The 22351-nt window shown below is 38.0% G+C and overlaps 1 protein-coding gene across 1 annotated transcript in view; it reads left to right on the forward strand.

The window, feature by feature from the left end:
• The window catches only part of LOC129670528 (DNA repair-scaffolding protein-like), a gene marked incomplete at its 3' end in the record, with an annotated part of 244997 nt that overhangs the window by 213824 nt on the left and 8822 nt on the right, over window positions 1–22351 (forward strand). The window contains exon 11 of the mRNA XM_055599034.1: window positions 13925–14065. Coding sequence (XP_055455009.1) covers window positions 13925–14065 — 141 coding nt within the window. The remainder of the gene's footprint in view (window positions 1–13924; window positions 14066–22351) is intronic.

The following is a 22351-nucleotide window of genomic DNA, read 5'->3' on the forward strand; positions in this document are numbered from 1 at the left end:
TCTACTGAGCTCCTCTCTCACTGGGGTCAAGCCTATCCCGCCTCTTCGTGCTCCCATACCTTCTGTCTTTGTCTCTTGCTTTTTACTTTTGTACTTCATACTCCAGTTTCTTTTCCCTTTTTCTTGAGTTGATGCTTAGTAAGAGATTTTGAAGTAGAGAATAAGATCTTGTAGATCCTTAGAGACTGCTGCCTCTGACAGTGACCTAGAATAGAACAGCCAGCCTGTCTTGATTCCCGGAATTCTTGGTGGACTGCTAAGAACTGCTCAGATCTCAGTGTAAACACCCACATGGCCACTTAATCTTCCTTCTTGGCACATGTGCATGTGCTGACACACACGTCCACAGTTTCCCGTGCTCACTCGCTGTGGAACAGTGAAATCAGACTAGTGAATGAAAGTGAAGTTATATAGTTTAGAAGGAAGGGGGAGAGATTGAAATTCAGGAATTATTGTACGTGTTAAGTCTCCCTCTACAAATATAGAGTGCTTTCTTTGTCATTCATTCTACTGTTTTGTGTTTTATTATTTATAAACTTTGAAACATTCTCCAATGACACTGATAAAGACAGAAAATAAAAACTTTTCAGGGTCTGGATATAGCTCTGATTAAATACTTGATATACATACATGAGGCCCTGAGTTCAATCACCAGTGCACATAAATGTATGTGTGTGTTCTTACATACATGCACACACAGGAGGGTGAACCTTTTTCAAAGGCAAATGTTAACTATATACTGGACCTTTATGTTTCCAGCATGTTATACCTCTTGTGTCTGTTATTTTTGTTGTTATGGTTTTGCAAACATAATTTGCTTTATTTTGTTGTTTTGTTTTTGAGACGGGGTCTCACTATGTATCACAGAGTAGTTTTGAGCTTACTGTATATAGCCCAAGATGATCTCAAATCATCTCTCTGGCTTGGTACTGGGTTTACAGGGGCTATTCAATTGTATTTACCACTGTGAAGATGTTTCCTGATTGCTGTGGTTCTTCCTAGGTGGAACTAAGTGGCTGGCTGGGACAGGGAAAATTACAAGTTATTTATTTCAAGTAATTTATTGCTTTACTCTTAACAAAAACTTGCATTACAAATAAAACTACAGTAATTAAGGGATGAGATCACTGTTATAAGACCCATTGTCACAGGTTAGTTTCCATCTGAGGAACTCATGGGGCAGAGAGAGGAGCTTTATGCTGCTTTCATATCTCTCCCTCTTTGGTTCACATAAAGATTACACCTCTACAAAGACAGATACATGACTGTCACTAACAATTCAGATTTTCCAGTTGGGTGGCAGAAACTAAAGATTTTGTGTTTGGAAAAGTATTGAAACTTAGCTGGGTGTTAAAGAGATTAAAGTCACCTGGATATGTAGGTATGAGGATTGATTTGAGCCAGTGAAGTCTTGTTCATCAGGCACAGAGCTCAAAATGAAATCTCTTTACCAGGCCTTTTGGGATTCTCTGTACTATATGATAACAGCCAGAAAAATGGGAACCTGTTTGGTTAAGGGTGTTTGTTTTACGCCTCAGTACCTTAAGAGTGCAATTTACTTATTAGAATGTTATTCCAAGCACAGAATAGTGAGCTGTCTCGTGGAATGGATCCAGTTCTGGGCTCTTATTCTAACCATTAGCATCTTACTGCCTCCCTGTGAGACAGTTTCTCTTGGTGATCTAAATGAGACACTCCTAAAAATAGTGGCCCTCTCACCTGAATCACAGGTGAATCAATGTGCATATTTACTTCACCCCGTGGCAGGGCAGCTAACGGATACACACACTAATTCATATTATAACTAATTCATATCATACATTACACTAATTAATATCATAACTTTAAAATGTCACATCTCCTGACACACACTCTTATGGCTTGGCTCTGCTATTCTCCAGGGTCTCAACCTTCTGCAGATGGTGCTGTGCTCACCAGGATACAGCCACACAGTGTGTAGTATCTCTTCTGCAAGTTCTGGTGTTGGTATGACACTTTGAACTAAAATCATTGAAGCTCCTTGTCTATAAAGGGAATCCACACCCATAGAGAGCCGTGGTCAGATTAGTTCCGAGCAGCAAGCCACTAATCTAATCCATCCATGCTTGTGTTCTTTCTGCCACCTTGGCAATCTTTCTTCCTACATGTAGAGTGGCAATCATTGTGCCTGTATTGAGCAGTTTGAATTTCCAGGCTCATAATGGCAAACTAAGCATTTTGCCCTCTTGGCTCTATATAGAGAGACCTGACACACAGGTAGTCACAGACTGTGAGAATACTCAGGGTGAAGTGAGCAGACTGCTGTGATAATAATGCAGGTGTGTTTCTCCTTCTGGGATATTTCACTCAGAATGATCTTTTCTAGATCCCACCATTTGCCTGCAAATTTCATGATTTCCTCGTTTTTGATTGCTGAGTAGTAGTCCATTGTATAAAAATACCACAATTTCTGTATCCATTCCTCCGTTGATGGACATCTGGGTTGTTTCCAGGTTCTGGCTATTACAAATAAAGCTGCTATAAACATGGTTGAGCAAGTATCCCTTTTGTGTACTTGAGCAAAGTTTGGCTATATACCTAGCAGTGGTATAGCTGGGTCTTGAGGAAGCACTATTCCTAATTGTCTGAGAAAGCGCCAGATAGATTTCCAAAGTGGTTGTACCAGTTTACATTCCCACCAGCAGTGGAGAAGGGTTTCCCTTTCTCCACAACCTCTCCAGCATGTATTGTCACTTGAGTTTTTCATCTTGGCCATTCTGATGGGTGTGAGGTGAAATCTCAGGGTTGTTTTGATTTGTATTTCCCTGATGGCTAATGAGGTTGAGCATTTCTTTAAGTGTTTCTCTGCCATTCGATATTCCTCTGTCGTGAATTCTCTGTTTAGCTCTGTTCCCCATTTTTTAATTGGCTTACTTGGTTTGCTACTTTTCAGCTTCTTTAGTTCTTTGTATATACTGGATATGAGTCCTCTGTCAGATAAAGGGTTAGTGAAGACAACACAGTATATACTCACTTATATAGACCTATAAGATATGATAAACATAATGAAATCTATACACCTAAAAAAGATAATCAAGATGATCAATCCTCGTTTAGAAAGACAGATGGGATGTGTATTGAACATATGACAGGAGTCTACTGAAGGCATCTGAAAGACTCTAACTAGCAGTGTTTTCAAAGCAGATACAAAGATTCATAACCAAACCTTCGGCAAAGTACAGGGAATCATATGAAAGAAGGGGAGTTAGTATGATGGGGAAAGGATAGGAGCTCCACAAGGACCAAATATATCTGGGCACAGGGTCTTTTCTGAGACTGACATTCAACCAAGGACCATGTATGGATATAACCTAGAACCTCTGCTCAGATGTAGCCTGTGATAGCTCAGTAACCAATTGGTTTTCCATAGTAAGGGGAACAAGGACTATTTCTAACAGGAACTCAATAGCTGGCTCTTTGACCTCCCCACCCCCCTAAGGGAGGAGCAGTCCTGTTAGGCCATAGAGAAAGACTTTGCAGCCAGTCCTAAAGATACCTGATAAAACAGGGTCAGATGAATGGGGAGAAGCCCCCCCCATCAGTGGACTTGGAAAGGGGCAGGGTGGAGATGAGGGAGAGAGGGTGGGATTGGGAGGGTATGAGGGAGCGGGATACAGCTGGGATACAGAGTTAATAAAATGTAACTGATAAGAAAAAAAGTAAAATTAAAAAAAATAATGCAGGTGTGCTGTTCTTGTCTTTGTGGTCAGGGGGTTTAAAATGAAATGGTCTTGTATTAGTCGGAGATCTCTAAAGGAATAAACATATAAAGTGAATATATATTAAACAGGGATTTATTAGACTAACTCACAGGATATGGTCCATGTAGTCCCACAATGGCTGTCTCATGATTGAAGCACTCAGAATCTAGTGGTTGTTTGGTTCACAAGACTGGGATATCATAGCAGTCCCAATCTGATACTGGAGTCCTAGAGGATTTTTGTAGAGCTTCTGATTGTCAGTCTACATTAGACTCATGAGGAAGTTAGTACTAATATTGTTGAAGAAATGCAGCAATGGGAATGATGATGTTGCCGAGAGAGAATGAGGACAAGTCCTTTTCTGTATGTTGCTACCAGAAGATGTGGCTTCTGGTACTTAGGGCATGACTTTCTACTTTCAATAATCAAAACTCCCTCACAGGAGTGCCCAGCAGTTTGTGTTCCAGTTAAGTTCAGTTGTAATCAAGTTGACAACCAAGATTAGCTATCATAAGTCATTTCTTTTCATTTTGACATAGAATCACATTTCCTTCTATCGTGTTTATTGTACGAATGGAACAATAATTAAGTCATAATCTCACCTAGCAGTATTTAACTATCCCAAGTACAAGACTAAGTGCATCTTCTTCATTGAGGCAAGGTAAGGCAGCCCAGTTAGGGGGAAGGGATCCCAAGGCAGGCAACAGAGATACCGCTTCTGCTCCTGCTCTTAGGAGTCCTACATGAAGATCGAGCCACAGAGCTGTAACATGTGCTGAGGGCTTAGGTCCATCCCATTTATGCTCTCTGGTTGGTGGTTCAGTTTTTGTGGGCGCCTGTGGGCCTAGGTTAGTTGATTCCTTGATCAACTAAGCACCTTCAGTCCTTTCTCCCCATCTTCAGTCGAATTCCCCAAACTCTGCCTAATGTTTGGCTGTGTGTCTCTGCATCTGTTTCCATCAGTTGCTGGGTGAAGCTTTTCAAATGACAGTTATGCTAGGTGCTTGTCTGGAAGTATAGTAGAATATCATTAATAGTATCTCTCATGGCATGGGTCTCAAGCTAGGCCAGTCATTGACTGGCTGTTCCTTCCCTTTCTCCTCCATCTTTGCCCCTAAACATCTTGTCGGCAGGACAAATTGTAGGTCTAGGGTTTTGTGGCTGGGTTGGTGTCCCAGTTCTTCCATAGGAAGTCTTTTCTGATTACAGCAGATGGCCATTTCAGGATCCATATTCCCCAATTACTAGGAGTCTGAGCTAGGGTCACCTTCATAGGTTCCTGGGATTTTCCATTGTCCTAGGTTTCTAGTTTGTACCAGAGATACGTACCCAACACCACCACCACCATCATGGATTCCAGTTTCTCTCCCTGTTTCTGTCCTCTTCTGACTTGATCCTTGCCGTCCCCCTCCCACACCCAGTTCCCTCCATACATCTACCCCATATGTCTATTCTGTTTGTCCTTTTCAGTAAGATTTAAGTCTCTCCCCTTTGGCTCTCCTTGTAAAATACTTGCTTTTAAAGAAGACTGAGATTAATGGGCCTGTCTTCTTCTAAAAGGTAAAGAATAGTAGGATAAAATTGCTTTAGAAAATAGAATATATATATGTAGAAATTACTGGCATAAGCAAACAGAAAAAGCAAAAACGTTGACTCTGTGAAACCATTAATGAGAATCTTAAAGTAGGGTTGGTAAGATGTATGAGTAGGTGAAGATGCTTGGCATGAAATTCTTGAGACCTGAGTTTTAGCTGCAGAACCGACATAATGATAATAACCTAGTACTCTAAGTTGTGCCTTGACCTCCTTACAAGCTCCATGACAAGTACTCCCTACCCCATCATACATACACATGCAATAAAAATAAGTACATAATTAATTTTAAAAGAATTCTAAATTGGAAGACCTCCCCTATCAGTGGACTAGAGGAGGGGCATGGGTGGAGAAGGGCGAGCATGGGTGGGATTGGGAGGGGAGAAGGGAGGGAGCTACAGGGGGAATGCAAAGTGAATAAACTGTAATTAATAAAAATAAAAAACTACAAAAATTTATAAAGAAAAAAGAATTTTAAATTAATAAAGAAAAGATTAAAATAATAAAAAGAATTATCGGTACATTCAGAGACCGCAGAGTGAGAAAGAAGACAAATGGAAAAGCCACAACAAAAATATGTGTTACCAAAATGTCCCAGGAAAAATTAAAAAACTCAAAATAGTTCACTTACATGAGGATGTTTTCTTTCATAGGAACTAAAAGCACTGGGACCAAATGATTTTATTACAAAGTTCTCCAAAGCCCTCAAAACCTTGTACATATTTTTCAAAGAAAACTGAGTGGGCTTTATCAACTTGTTCTATAAGCCAGTGCAGATGATCATCATGCCATATTATGAATGAAAAAAAGAAATGTAGCATGAGAAACGTAGGATGAGAAAAAAAGGCCATAATCCCTCATGGTTATGAAAATCCTAAGCAAACTACAAGCACTGTCTCAGCAATGAAAACTGTCATCCTTGTTAACTGTATATAATTGTTCCTTAACATATTAACAAATCAAAGATTAAAAACAATCATTTAAATTAATACAGAAAATGTGTTTGATAATATCTAAGAGTTAGAGACACCTGACAAAAACAAAAGTTTTTATTTTAGGTTCTTTTCTCATGTAATATAATCCGAATATAGTTTTCCCTCCTTCTACTCTTCCCAGTTCCTACCCATTTTGTTGTAGTAATTAATTTTTAAAAAGTATTGGGATATATGCTTTATCATGGTGGCATTATCTAATATACTATCACAAATAATAAGACACAGACACCTGTTAGATTTTATAATTGCTTTATTTACCTTGAGCTCTCAGCACCCATCCAATGCTGTCTGCCTTAATCCTCCTCAATTGGACTACCTTTCATCCATAATCCCATGGTACTTGCTTTTATTCTTTATCTGGGCCTTTTCATGCCATCATTGGAGTCCCTTCTCCAGTCCCACATAATTCTTTCACTAAGCTAGCTCATCCTGGCATCCTCTTTCCTCTCTCTTCCAGTCCATCTGTTTCTCTTTTTATGAGAATCACAGATTATCCACAAAGCCCAAGAGCCCTAGCCATACCTATCCCATTCTTCCCTGCCCAGGTATAGGCTATTTAATCAACCAGTCAGGAATGTCTTAGACAGATTTACACAAACAAGGATGGGTGTATCCTTCAGGCAGTATCCATATCTTCAGGCCCAGTAATTAGCATTAGACCAACCTCCAACACCACTTCCTCTCCCATCCAGACCTGCTCCCTTTCTGTCTCACATTAGAAAAGAACAGGCTTATGGGAGATAACAACAAAACATAACAAATTAGAATATCATATAATATAACAAAATCCATCATATCAAAATTGGATAGAACAAGGCAACAGAAAAATAAAGGAACATGAAGAGAAGGTACAAGAATCAGAGACTGACTCATTTGTACATTCACAACTCACACAAAAACAATAAATTGAAAGGTATAGTATATAATCAAGGACCTAGTACAGAACATAGTAGCTGCTATACATGCTCTTTAATTGCCTGTGAGTTTATATGAGCTTTGCTCAGTTGTTTTAGAGGGGCTGTTCTCCTGGTGTCCTCTATCTCCTCTGTCTCGCCAGTTCTCTGTGCCTCCCCTTCTGTAAGGTTTTTTGGAAGGATTTGATGGGTATGTCTTGTTTAGAGTTGTGTGTTCCAAGGGGTGTGTTTGTGTGCATGCTCACCTGTGTGATGTCTTCCCGTGGGTCTCTGTATTTGTTTCCCTCTGCTGCAAAGCCTTTCTGATAATAGCTGAATAAGGCACCAATCTCTGAATGTGGTGGTTTGATAAGGTATGGCCCCCATAGACTCATGTATTTGAATACATGGCCATAGGGAGTGCCATTATTAAGATGTGTGGCCTTGTTGGAGGACGTGTGTTGTTGTGGTGGTAGGCATTAAGATCATATATGTTCAAGCAAGTCCCAGTGTGACTCAGTTTCCTTCTGCAGCCTGTGGATCAAGATGTAGAATTTTCAGCTCTTTCTCCAGCATTATGTCTGCCTGGATGCTGCCATGCTTCCCACCATGATGATAATGGACTAAGCCTCTAAAAAACAAAAAAAACTGTAAGAGTAAATGTTTTCCTTTATAAGAGTTGCTATGGTCATGTTCCATTCCTCACAGCAATGGAAACTCTAAGACAATGAGTATAACAGAATATCATTAGGAATCATTTTATTGGTTTTTTTGTGTTTTTTTGTTTGTTTGTTTGTTTGATTTTAGACCAGCAATATTTGGTTTTATCTTATGTCTCTGGGCTATCTCAGCTCTGGTTCTTGCTCACCCAAACGGTGTCATGAAGTGGGCCTTAAGTCAAATCAGACATTGGTTGGTTACTCCTATAAGGTTTGTGCCACCATCTCCCTAGCGTATTTTGTAGCAGAACAGATTTTAAATCAAAGGTTTTATGGTTGAATTGGTGTTTACTTTTCTTTTTGATAGCCTACAGAATACTTTTGTGTGGTATAGACAGTAGACCATGGGGGTGTACAATGAGTAGTGTGGGTTTGTCTTCAACAGTGGGGCCTTGCTATCAGTTTTTGGATAACAACAGCCTGGGTTGCAAAACAAAGTTTTTAAAAAGCAGGAATCTCATGGTAAATCTATTTCTAGCTTTTTGAGGCACCTCCACACTGATTTCCATAGTGACTACCAGATTGTCCTCCCACCGGCAATGAATGTTCTCTTCTCTCTACATCTGTCTTACTTTTTTTTAAAAATCCTGACAATTCTACCAGGGGTGGGAGTGTGAGATCACAAAGTGGTTTTAATTTGCATTTTCCTGGTGTTCCATTTTAAAACATTTTTAAAATGTTTCTCAGCCATTTGTATTATATCTTTTGAAATATGATTTTATATATATTTATATATTATATATTATATATACTTTTCTGTTGTGATAAAATTCTGTAACCAAAAAGCAGCTTAGAAATGAAAGCATTTACTTTAACTTAGAGTTTCAAAGAAATAGAAACCATGACAGTGTGGGAGCAATGGCAACATGTAAGTAAGTATGGTGGCAAAATCAGAAAACTGTCTGATCAAATATTCCTCTACACACAGAAAGTAGAGTTTGACTTCAAACTCTAATTTAGCCCCTAGTGACTACTTCCTGTAACTAGGCTCCATCTCCTAAAGTTCCATAAATTCCACAGACAGTGATCTCAAGTGGGAAACAAGTATTTAAATAAATGAAACCTTTCTCATTGAAACTACCATAGTTGTCTACTGGAACTAGATAATGTTATTGGTAAAGACATTAGAACATAGAAAAATCAAGCTGAAGCTGAGTCAGAAGCTCCCTCTGCTTTATTTGGGATGATGATCGAGAAGAGTCATCCATGATCAGTACTCACTGGTAGACTTCTGATGGTACAGTACTAACCCACTGGAGGAAAAGTGCCAATACTGGTGCAATAGTACCACTGGTGCAACGGTGGTATGGCCATTAGCGGATAATGAAGCATTTGTCTTTGCATTTGAGGCCCATTCTAGGAGAGGAAATTCACACCTAATACACTAAATCCAATATTAAAAAACAAACAAACAAACAAACAACCTCATAGCCAGGGAGATCATCCTTGGGGAGGTGGGGCTTACTGCTTTACCACATGGACATGATATGAAACTGTCTTCTGAATATTTGTTTTATACCCATAGAATGGTTTCAGTGTTAGACAGAGAAGCTTCTTTTTGTGGTTAATGTAGAAACTCATACCTGATTGAAGTACTGAAAATAAAAAATTCCAGTTCCTTAAACAGGCCATCTATATTATCTGTCTATAGACATCCAAAACTCAGGAAATGTATCCAAAAAGAGAGAAGACTGTAAAAGCTAGAGCATAGGGAAGAATGCTATGTGCTAGTGAGTTTTATGTCAACTTGACATAAGTCATTTGGGAAGAGACACTCTCAATTAAGAAAAAGCTTCCATAAGATTTGCCTGTAGACAAATTTGTAGGACATTTTATTAATCAGTGATGTGAGAGGACCCAGCCTAATAGGGGATGGTGCCACCCCTGGACATGAGGTCTTGGATCATATAAGAAAGAAGAGTAAGGAAGCCAGTGATCACATCAGCTCCTGCCTCCAGGTTCCTGTCTTGAGTTTCCTCATTGACTACAAGCTGTATGATGAAACAAACCCTTTCCTTCCAAAATTGCTTTTGGTCAGTGTTTTTATCACAGCAATAGCATCAAACCCTAAGACAACTGTAAAATGCTGTCTTCTGGACATGACATAGAGATTATTCTCAAGAACACACAGCAGCTGGAATTGGACAAATTTAAGCCTAGTAACAGTCCAGCATAGATGAAGGAGGGGGTCATAAGGACCCACCCCTAGATGAGAAGCTGTGGGCAGTTCATGACTGGTAGGGAAAAGGACTAGTTTTTCTTAAGTGGTGTAGCCACAGGTAAGTTACCCATACTCCAGTAAATAATCCCCAACCTGTACTCATGAAACAACTTTACTTAGATTCAGCAAGTTATTTAAACAAACAAAATAAACACACATATGGCACATGCTATAATCTATTACTTGGGATAGAAGTAGATCAAGAGTTCAAGGTTATCCTCAGCTATACAACAAGTTCAAGGCCAGCCTAGGCTACATTAGATCCTGTTGTCCACATCAGAATCACAGCTCTCATCTTTTTGGTTTTTCAAGACAAGGTTTCTCTGGATGTCCTGGAACTTACTCTGTTGATCAGACTGGCCTCAGACTCAGAGATCTGCTTGCCTTTGTCTCCTAGGAGCTGGGATTTATAGTTTCATGGAACAGAGAAAGTCATAAATCAAGGCAAGTTTAAAATACATTGGTGAATACACCAGAGAGGTGGTTACAATGAGATGGGGTAGAGGAGAAAGGTCCAAGATGCTATCTCATGACACTCATAGCTCTTAGGATGTGAAAACTATATTAATAGCTTCTAAGAGCCACTTATTCTTTTTAACATAATGTATTCATTCAGTTTAGCAAGGAATGACTTTCCAGAAGCTAAAAGGAGCCCAAGCTAAAGTAATTAGCTTCTGAACCTGCAAAATCCCAGTCTCTCCACAGCACTGACATTCCAATCAGAATCTGCAGCTTCTTTTCAGGTTTTCTGTTCACACTGTTACAAAGCAACCAGAATTGGAAGTGAAGAAGCAAAATTGACATGGTGAAATGATTCCATCATTACAAACAAGTAAAATTAGTGAGGGTGATAGGTCACAGAAGTTCAACACGCAGTTGAACTGGTTTTTTTTTTGTATACAATATCTAAGAAACAAAATTATCATTTAATACAGCAAGTAAATCCATAGACATTCCAGCAGTTGACCCAATGTAACTTGTGCAAAAATGTTTTAGAAAAAAATATTTTTAAGCATTGATATCAAATACGCCCACCAAAGAAAGATTTGTATACCATACCATTCACTGAACCCCGCCCTGTGCTATGTGGGTCACTTTAATCCTTGTCACAGCTCTCTGTATTAGCTTTTGTTATTTCCATGTTAAAATGAGTAAATTCAAGCTCATATAGGTAAGTAATTTTTGTAAAGTCCTAAATCTGACAGTATGGTGCTTTGCTAGAAAGCCATTTAGGTTCCATTCAGTATTTCTGGTGGCTCAAGAAAAGCAACTGGATCATGGAATTTTTCTATAGAGACCTGCACGTGCATTGATTTGTTTAGAGATAGTGTTTCCCTAAGCAGGAAGCACCAACAAGTACTATAAGCTAGCTGACTTGAGCCAGCATGTCCCTGAGCAACAGCACTGTGTGTAGAACAGTGGGAGAGCATATCCAGTCAGAATGAACCAAGGGAAAAGAACCGTACTCGTACTCAGGGTAGTAATTCAAAGCAGGAATCTGGAGGCAAAGGCTGTGGAGCAACACTGCTTCCTAGCTTGTGCCTTCTGACTTCTCTGCTTGCTTTCTTATTAGATTTAGGACCACCTCTAGGGCAAAATAACAAACAAAAGTTAGTCTCCAGGTCCCTTGGCTACTTGAGATACAAGCAGTAGTCAGGCAAACCAGGAAACAGTCAATCAGTTACCCACCTCTCCCTTACTGGTACAACCAAAAAAAAGAGAACTTTATATTGAGTTCCATAGAGATTTCTGTCCTAACTTTTTAAACAGTAATGTTTGGTAGGCCTTATTACCATCATCAGCAGAATGTCACTTTGACTCTATTTGACTATATTTCTTGAGAAGCCGAAGGCCTCTCTGGTCATGGACCTCCCTCCACCCTCATCACCATGGCCCTGCTTAGCTCTTTAAAGGAAATAGAGAGAAGAACCAGATGCGGAGGTAGCTGTGAAGTGAAGAGACATGTAAATGGCTTGTGACAGAAAGAGAATGTCAGTTCAATATAAAAGTGTATGCTTTCATTCTTGCTCTCACACAGGATGCTAAAAACAACAGAAAGTAGGGACAGAGAGAGCATGATTGGATTTTAAATGAAAAACTAGATCTAAAATCCAGATCTGTATATCCATTTCAACAGGCCAAAGTGTCTGAGAGCACAGAGGATCAACAGCTTCATGAATGATTTCCAACATGTTTCTTTCTACTTCTCCCTTTCCAGGAATTGTTAATCCTGAGATTCACAAGAGAAAAACCAGTTCCATAATTTTGAGGCAAATTTGAAGCAAGCTTTAATTAAATAGTGACCAGGATGGACTACGCTCAGGTCCACTCTCTGGAATTTCAGCAAGTCGTTTTATAGAGGCTTTTTAAGGCCCAAACAAAAGGGCTACACTATTTCCTAAGTGGCCTTGTTATTTACCAAGAATTACAATTCCCAGTATTCTAGGAGACTATCGTGGATAGGTGGGGCCGATAGGTTGACTTTGGCTCTCACAGAATCTGCAAGAAGAGAGCTCCTGAATTCAGAAAGTACTTAAGAAGAAAAGGTAGCCTCATGTACACATCTACAATATTAATACTTAAAATTATATATGTATGCACATACTATCTGAGGCCAGTGAAGTGGCTCAGGGGGTAAAAGGCCTTGCTGCATAAGCTTAATGGCCTGAGTTCAATTCCCAGAATCCATATAAAGGTGGAAGGAGAGAAACAATTCCACCAAGTTTCCCTCTGACCTGGATCCACACGCATACTGTAGTACATGTGTGTGAGACTTTGTGGCAAGATGATTGGCACTGACCTGAGTATAGTCAGTGACTGATGTGTACTGTATCAGAGAGGGCTCCAGGAGACCTGTTTTAGAACTGGACAGCAGCTTAAGGAAGCATTGGTAACTGCAGAGGTTTGATGTAGAGTTTGGGGAAACGACATAGAAAACTAATTTAAAACAAAATAGGTTGAAGATATAGCTCAGTAGCAAGAGATTGCAGGTACAAGGTGCTAGGTTCAATTCCCACCACTATAAAAAATAAAATTTAATAGAAAACACAGTTTTATTATATAAAACACTGTCATTTCCTTAGCAGTAAGTTTTTACATTTATTTTTAGCAAATAGATCATAGTATTTTTTTCTATTTGTAATTTCCTGTTTGATTTATAAATTCAAAAGTATGTTATAGTTTCCAAAAGCAGTTGAGCATTGTGGCTCACACCTGTAATCCAAGTCTTGGGAGGTAAATCTTAAATTCAATCCAGCATATACTCTGTGGGGACAGGAATATATACATTATATTATTATATAATAAATATACCTTCCAAAGCTAGACATCATAGTATACACCTATAATTCTAATACTTTGAGTACTGGAGGCAGGAAGATCAGGATTTCATTAACTACACAGTGAATTTGAGACCAAAATGGGCATAGGTAAGACCCTCACTCAGAAGAACTGGCAAGATAGGTCAGTAGGTAAAGGTCCTTGCCTACACAAGCCTAGTGACCTGTGGTCAACCCTGGAATAGCAACCCGTGTGAAGGTGCAAAAGAGAGCTGACCTCACAAAGTTGTCCTTTGACCTACATACTTGGACCATTGCTGCTACACAGACACACACACATACACACACAAACACAAACACACACACATAGCATCTTAAATCCAACTTCATTTCCCCTTATGCGTCATTATGAAGGTGACTACAGTGGAGTTTTAGGGTCCTCTTGATTCTTCTTACTTAGAAAATAAATATGCTGCTCTTTACAGGTCCTGCCTGCTAGTGCAGGATGCCTGTGGGATGTTCGGGGAAGTATACTTGGACAGCACCTTCTGGAAGAACAGACCATTAGAAGGCAGGGTCTGCAGCATGTCAGGAATGAAGGTTCTACAGAAGGCTACAAGAGCAAGGTGAGAACATGCTGGAAGGCCATCCACCTAGAATAACGGCAAATAAAAAAGCAAACTTTTCATGCTTTTATCTCTAATTTTTATTTTTAAGACTGTAAGCCAGAACTGCCACATGCTTGGACTATAAAGTAAGACTGGCTTTCAGTGACCACACAGTGTCCCTAGAGAAACATAATTGACAATCAAAATAATTAAGCACCTTTCTGATTGATATTATATTGAAATAAAGAGAAAATGGATTAAATCAGTATGTCTTTTAGATACGTATATGCTAAGTAAACTATCTCTAGTAAAAAATTTAATTGTTGTTAACATTTGTGTTTGTTCTACAGATATCTAAGTGCTTGGTTTTTTTTAAGTCTCTTCATTTCAGGGACTCGTTTTAGAAATTAATACATTTTGATGATAATATTATTTTTGCTTCTTTGCATACTATTTCAAGTTAAGATAGCTTAAGGATAGCAAAGTTTGCAGATATAACTGTTCAGTTTTAGTTTTACTTATTGTGTAAGCAGAGACCTAGTAAAGAATGAAAGCCTGCTGTCACTCCAGCTCTTCCCACTAGGCCTACCTCAACAATTAGCCAGGACTTTCAGCATTGGAACTAGATCATTTAAGTCACAATAAAGGGAAATAGGGGGGAAATGTTGTATGTGTGTTTTACTTCTTGACCTTATAAGTAAATAGTTGTTTTCTGTAGTTTTCTAAACTATGTGATTAAAAAAAAAATCTGTATAATGGCATGTATATGAAAGTCTAACTTAATGAGAAGACATTTTATAAGATGTGAACAAAACATTTTTTATTTTGTTTTGTTTTTTTCCTTTGAGACATGGTCTCACTACATGCTCCTGGCTGACTTAGAACTCTGTATAAAGAACAAGCTGGCCAGAAACTTACAGAGATCTACCTGCCTTTGCTTCCTGAATGCTGAAATAAGCAAAACTGTTGATGTTGTCAAGTATTAATGCTTTTTCTGAGTATGATGGTATAGCTCTGTAATCCCAGCGCTTGTTAGGTAAAAATAGGAAGATCAGAAAATCAAAGCCATTATCGGTTACTGACAGTTTGAAGCCAGCCTGGGCTACATAAGATCCTGTCTCAAAAAATATCAAAAATTCTTAGTGCTATCATACGGGAACTTGTTCTCTGCTAAGTGCTGTGGTGAACTGTTTGGATGGTAGGAGATAGAATGGTGCATAGACCTGACCAAACAATGGTTCTTGCTTCACCAGTAATCATTTTAAACTGTAAATTAGAAGAAATAAGGGACACAGTTTTTGTTTAAGTATTTTAATTTACTTTTTGACAGTTACAGACAGTTATGAACTGCCATATGGGTGCTAAGAATCAAACCCCAGTTCTCTGCAAAAGTAACAAGTGCTCTTAACTACTGAGCCAACTCTCCAACCCTGAATGCATTCTCTTAATTAAGGCTCCCTCTTCACATATGACTTTAGCCTGTCAAGTTGACATAAAACTGTCCAGCACAGTTGGCTACCTTTTTAAGATTTGTACCACTGTTTCACCAACGGCCATATCTAGAAAGAAACATTTTTAATAAAAGTATCCTATGATATAATTAAATACCATAATCAATAAATTTGGGGATCTCAAATGCATTGTTACCTTTCTTTAATTCACATGTTAAACCTTCATATTTATATTTATAAGTATAGTAACACGTGAGCTTCTAGTATTGTTGGTAAGCCTGTTACAAGCCTGTAACATTCTGAATCATTTGTTGATAACATCTTCTCTGCTTTGGGATGACCACCCAGTGTGGCCATTCTAAATCATTCATAAGCATTTCTTCTGACTGGCCTAATCTCTGTCCTGTCAAACTTTCTGTAACACCTTTCAGATGAGCGACAGCTCTGTCTGAGAGTTTATGTACCTGGAAGAAGTATATTCCATAAACAGATCTTCTGTAGGATAAACTCAGAGCAGATATAAGAACATTCTGTCTGTTGTATGTATATGTCTTAATGACAAATGTGTCCTAACATTATATGGTTTAGGGATAGAAGTGAAGATTTGCTCAGGTGTTTGGAAAACATATGTAGATATAAGACAAGCTCAGTTGGGCATATGACCCCCTCCTTTCTAAAGCTGACCCTCACTTCAGTGCTCACTAGAATATTTCTTGTAAACACTTTCCAACTCAGAAGACTCTGAAGACTGAGTGGGTAGGGTCAAATATCTACAGTTAAGACTCTCCTCTCTTACCAGCAGGATGCTCTGGTAAGAATGCTCCATGACTCTAGATTCACACTTGAGCTGCTCATTAGCCCCATGTGGCCCAGAGAGCTGCTCAGGCTAGAGACTGTGGGAATACATTGTGGAAATTCTGATGCAGATAGGCATAGCCAGGCCTGGGACCAGGGATCTGTACATATGTGGAATTGATGTTCTTCCAGCATCATGCTGTGCATGTACTTAATATTTAATCTAGTTCTTATGTGTTACTCTTGGAGCCTCATCACCATCTTTAGCCTTTCAAAGGAATAAGAAGTGCCCCCGTGATCCAGATAATTCGTCTGCAGGTTAACTTCCCAAGGCCTCACATGTGCTTAGGGAGTTCTCTCTACCTCTGTGCCACTTTATCAAAAATGTTTGAATACTTTTCCATATTTAACTTGCTGGCAAAATATTTGACACTCTTAGGAGTTAGGACTCGTTTCTTTATTTTATGCATTTCACTTCACTTCAGCATACAGCCATCCAAATAAATAATTTGGAGTATCTTTTTGTTCTTTTGGAAGCTGTATTTCTTCAAAACAAATTACTAAATACTTTTGGAATGTTGGATGTTATAATTGCCTATTAATGACATCATCCACTGTTGGTAACCCACCCATAGCCCAGAAAACAAGGTAGTGCATCTTTTTATGCCATTTACTGTTTATGAGCAACTCTCCTCTACTTTAACAAAATACACTGTTTGTCAACCTTAACAAAATGTGATTACTTCTAAAAATGTAGGTCAGAATAATCTTGTGTTCAATAATGATATATAGAAAAATATTTTGGGAGCTTTTTGTTGTTTTAGGGGATTTCTTTTTTTGTTTGGTGTTTTTTGGGTTTTGTTTTTTGTTTTTGTTTTTTTGTTTTTTTTTCTTTTTTCAGTTAGAAGATACTTGTGTGGTTAAGCTAAGACATACTGTCTTTCAGGTCTGCTCTAGCAGATTTCACATGAAAACAGTTTTAGTGACAGAATACCAGTTATCGCTCATTGCCACAGGCACATCCCAGCTGCTCCATTTCCGTAAGGAGCACTCAGTGGCTACTGCCTCAGTCCAGAGGCTTGCAGAAAGACTACCCAGCATACTTTTCTGACTTTTATATTTTTAAGTGTCTATAATCACTGGTAAGAGTAAAATTAGTCTGATAACCTCCATTTAAGTTTAGAAAATTGTACAGTTTCAAAGCCATCCATGTGAGGTGTGCTTACTTACCCCTGTCTTTGCTGCTTTTGCACAATGCTTGCTACTCTTGGTCTAGGGACCTTCTCCAAAGCTCAGCCTCTGACTTTTATTCTCCTGAGTGACCTGTGCATCAGTTTAGCAAGCCAAAACAAACAGAGCTCACATTACTTTGATGCTTTATTCTATATATGAACTTGATTTCATTATCGTTGATGTTAAATTGAAGAAAATGTTAAGGAAAAGGGGAGATCTGGAATTCATTAACTACAGAAGTGATAGGCAGTAAATTATTTCACTTAGCAGGGGATTGGAGGAACTTATTGCAGTTCACAGTCCTCTAAATATTTGAGCCAGGCATGTTGGGACCTATAAGAGACAGAGGAAGGTGATTACTGCAAAATTGAGGTCATCCTCACATACTGAGCTTCAAGCCAGCCAGAGATAGAAAGCAAGATCCTGCCTCAAAACAAACTAAAATTCTATGAGTTCTTTTATTTGTACTTATTATTTCCCAACTTGTTAAAACAAAGACCAATAAACTTTTCATTTAAAATAAATTATTGACTTACAGATACCATTTTATGTAGACCTCTTTAAGAGCATTTACTTAATTATATAGAGCTTTGCCTCTGCATAATTTTGACTCAAAGACTGACAAAGGAAGCAACTGATCCTATCTTCAACCTTGAATTGCATCCCTTTGAGTAGAAAACAGGATAGGCAAAGAACCGGAGCAACTGATGAGTCAAGTGACTAGGTAGGTCCTAGCTGCTTCTCTCAGAGCTTTCATGAAAAAAGGTAAAAATGAGGACCACAACCAAAGCTGCTGGCCTGAGTTCAGCGGTGAAAGAAGAGAACTGACTCCCAAGTGTTGTTCTCTGTCCCCCAGACATATGCTATAGTGCACTCATAAACATACACCTAGCAAATAAATAAATAAATATAATAAAAACTCTTAAATGAAAATACTTTATTCATCTTGATAAATCACAAAGAAAAAAAAATTCACATTGGTAATAGTGTTTTATAATTGGTAATAGTAATTTTTGTGACAACCCAAAAATAAAATTAAGAGATATAGACTAAAGGAAATATAAGAGGGTTTGCTGAAAACATAATTCAGGACAATCACTGGATTCACAAAATCCACATAAAGGTATTAAGTAGTCATGACCTCTATATACACAACATAACATGGGCACATGTATGTGTTTGCCTACATGCACACAGTAATGACATTTTAAAATAACAAAAGATAATTAATTTGTTTATCTAATACATATTATTTAATATATATTAGTGCTGTGGCCCTGGCTAGTTGCTGAGCAATTTGCTATGCCAGATATAGGGTATTTATTCCAAACTTTATATTAACTTATAAAGTCAGCTAAATATTAAGGTCTGTGTCCTAATATTTATATTTATATGAGATGGGTATCTGTATGTTTGCTTGTTGCATTGATTTTTATTGACTGTTTGATATTTTGAGACAGGGTTTCATGTAACCCAGGCTCTGGCCTGGAACTTACTATATAAGAGAGGATGACCTTGAATTCCTGACCATCCTATTTTAACTTCCTAAGTCTAGAATTATAGGCATGGAACATTGGCTTTATTAATAGTTTAAAGTGTCACTTATTTTATTTTAATGATAATATTGGGGATGGTGAGATGGTTCAGCAGTTAGGAGCACTAGCTGTTTCATCAGAGGATCTGAGTTCAGTTTCCAGTACTCATGTCAAAATTACCTTTAATTACAACTCTTTTCTGGCTTCTGTGGGCACCCTCAAATGTGTATATACATACAAAGAAAACATATACCACACACACGTATACACTCTGAATAAAAACAAAATAAATTTTTTTAATGTTACAATACTTTGATTTTATCTTTATTTTATATATATATATAATTTATACATAAAATGTTTAATCTTATCTTTAATTCATTTTTATTTTATTTCAATGTTTTATTCAATTTTATTCAACATTTTATATTCAATACTTAAATGTTTTATAAAATATTTATTTATTATAGTAATTATAATTTATTATTACACATTACTTGTACTTTTTATGTCACATTATTTGACATTTTTAAAGTAAATGTCAGTGTTTTGATGTTTGGTGATAGCAGTGGTAGATCATCTGCTTAGCATGTACAAGCTCCCAGTTTCAGTGTCCAGGGCTATAGTAAATAAATATATATACTTTTTTGTGGCTCACAGCAATGGGGAGACTGAGCTATGAGGATCACTGAATTTGAGGCTAACCTGGCTGGGCCTTAGGGTGAGTTCCAGGTGAGCTTGGGCTAAAGTAACCCTGATTTTTAAACCAACTCATAGTGATTCACATTTCTCTCTCTCTCTCTCTCTCTCTCTCTCTCTCTCTCGCTCTCTCTTTCTCTCTCATATTAGAAATAAGCAAGTATTGTTTACCTACTTACTTTTTTTGTGCTTAGATTGAAATTAGAGCATAAAGATTATTGTCTGAGCATTTCTGTGTGTTGTGGCTCAGTAGTGTTAATCAATCTCCAGAACTGTTTTCATGCTGTAAAATTGACACTGTCCATTAAATAATTCTCTACCCACCCTACCCTTCTTACTGTCTGCCACCCAGATGGAAAGTGGCAGTTACTAACTTTGCCATTGAGATTATTTGGGGAAATTAGGGCAAATGTTCATAACACATAGGCCCCCTGGCCAGGTAGTATTCTCCTTTTACAGAAAAAACCCTAATGCTCACTGAGTCTAAGTAATGTAGCTCCATAATAAACTGGACCTTAGGTGAAATTTTAAGGCCTGTATATTTGGTTCTATAGCTGATATTTAATTACTGTTTTCAGGGAAATCATTTACAAAAGCTTCTAATTTGTTAGAATTACTGACACTCAAGCCAAAAACATAGTTAATTCTTATCAGTAATGTTGATATCCACATATATTCTGGTGTTTTCCATTGTTCAGTAAAAATAAGCAGAACAACGCAAAGTGATCAGATCCACAAGAAATAATCAAACCAGCTGCTTTGAGTTTAGACAATGTGTGTATATGGTATGTTAGTTTATGTCAGTTCCCAGCACCCACATGGTGGCTCACAACCATCTGTAATTCCAGTTCCGGGGAATCCAACACCTTCTGACTTCTGGGGCCACCAGGTACTGACATGGTACAGAGACATGCATGCAGGCAAAACATTCATACACATAAAATAAATAAATCTTTTTTTTAAAGATGCTATGTGCATAATGCATAGCCTGAAATTTTGAGTCTTTTAGGAAGGAAAATGTTATTACTATTTAAGAAAATAAAAAGTGAATAATTCATTTCTCCCCCTAAACTATCAAAATGCAGTAAACTACCTGTTTATCCTGGACCACAAATTAGTGAAACACCTCAAATTTGATCTTTTACTTTTCTCTGCAACTAAGATAATATAGCTATTGCTTCTGTTTGCTGCTGTCAGAATAAACATAAGAAAATCTTGGCTGTTGGTGTAAGCATCATTAAAGATTAAGTTAAATTGACATGCTAAGGAAATGAATGTGCTTGTTTATTTTTAGATAAAGCATTAGAACTTGCCTATCTATGATTGATATTTAGAATTTTTTAATAGTTGCCAATGCAGGAAAATGCTATAGGAACTTCAGTATGGCAGAAAAATATTTGGTATCATTTCAGAAATCACTGACTTCTATCCTAACCACAAGCCAAAATTTGTGTAGTAGAGTTTTACAAGACTCAAATCAGCAACTCAAGCTGCAGTTTTTCAAATCAAACAATCTACCAACAAAATACAAGGATATACTTACTGGTTTGATACTTAAGTGCTGAACAATGAGAGTAGGAAGATATTAAAAATCTTTGTTTTCTACAATTAAACTCTATGTTTCTACAAGTTCAGACATCCTTTGTGTACAGTAAAATACTGCAGTTTGTAACAAATTTGAATGTTTATTAGTGCTATAGAGCATTGCACAATGCACATGTTGTGTGTTGAGAATCAAGGCTTCACTGAAGTTGAGCAGCGCAGCACAAGTGAGCACTGCCAGGATTACCTCAGATTCATTCTGCATTTGATGTTAAATTAACTTTCAGTTGTTGGCCATTCAGAAACTTTCACTACTGTCATATTTTCATGAGCCCCACATTCAGTTACTTGAAGATGTGGGCATTACATAGAGAGTTCTTCTCCTTCCCTCGGTGGTGCCCTCTTCACAAAACAGAAGTCCGGTGCTGTGCCCATTACTAATGTGCTGCTCCCTGCTTAAGTTAACAGTCCCTGAGTATTCCCAGCCTAGGAACATGTGGACAGGCAGATACCTGGAGCCCTCTCACCAACCAGCCTGGTGATCTCCAGCAGTGAGAGACCATGTCTCAAAGAACAAGGTGGACAACACCCGGGAATCAGCACTGGAGGTTGTCCTCTAGCTTCCATATGTGTGCATGTGACGGCACCTGCAGGCACAATCATATATATATATATGCAATTGCACACTAAATTAACTAATTAGTGCGTTAAAATGAACTTCTTTGGTGCAGTGTTACTCAAGGCTTGCTTATTTTTCTTTGGGAATCTTGAGCTTTAAGTGTTTTTTTGTTGTTGTTGTTGTTTTTAAATTTTTTACTTATTTATTTAGTGTGTATGTGTGCTTCTAACTTGCAATCCTCCTGCCTCAGCCTCTTGAGTGCTAGGATTACAGGTGTGTCCATACCCAGCCCATATATAAATATCTTCTTAGAGTCTGAGCTCAGCATTCAAGCACTAGTGTGTGAAAAGTCCTGAGTTTGGTCCTTAACACAGAGTTTTTCTGTTATATGAGGGGCTTCAGTGCAGCTTATCAAAGCTGAACATGACCC

The sequence above is a fragment of the Psammomys obesus genome, unplaced genomic scaffold (assembly GCF_907164565.1).
Source record: "Psammomys obesus unplaced genomic scaffold, mPsaObe1.curated_primary_1811, whole genome shotgun sequence".
Taxonomy (NCBI): Eukaryota; Metazoa; Chordata; class Mammalia; order Rodentia; family Muridae; genus Psammomys; species Psammomys obesus.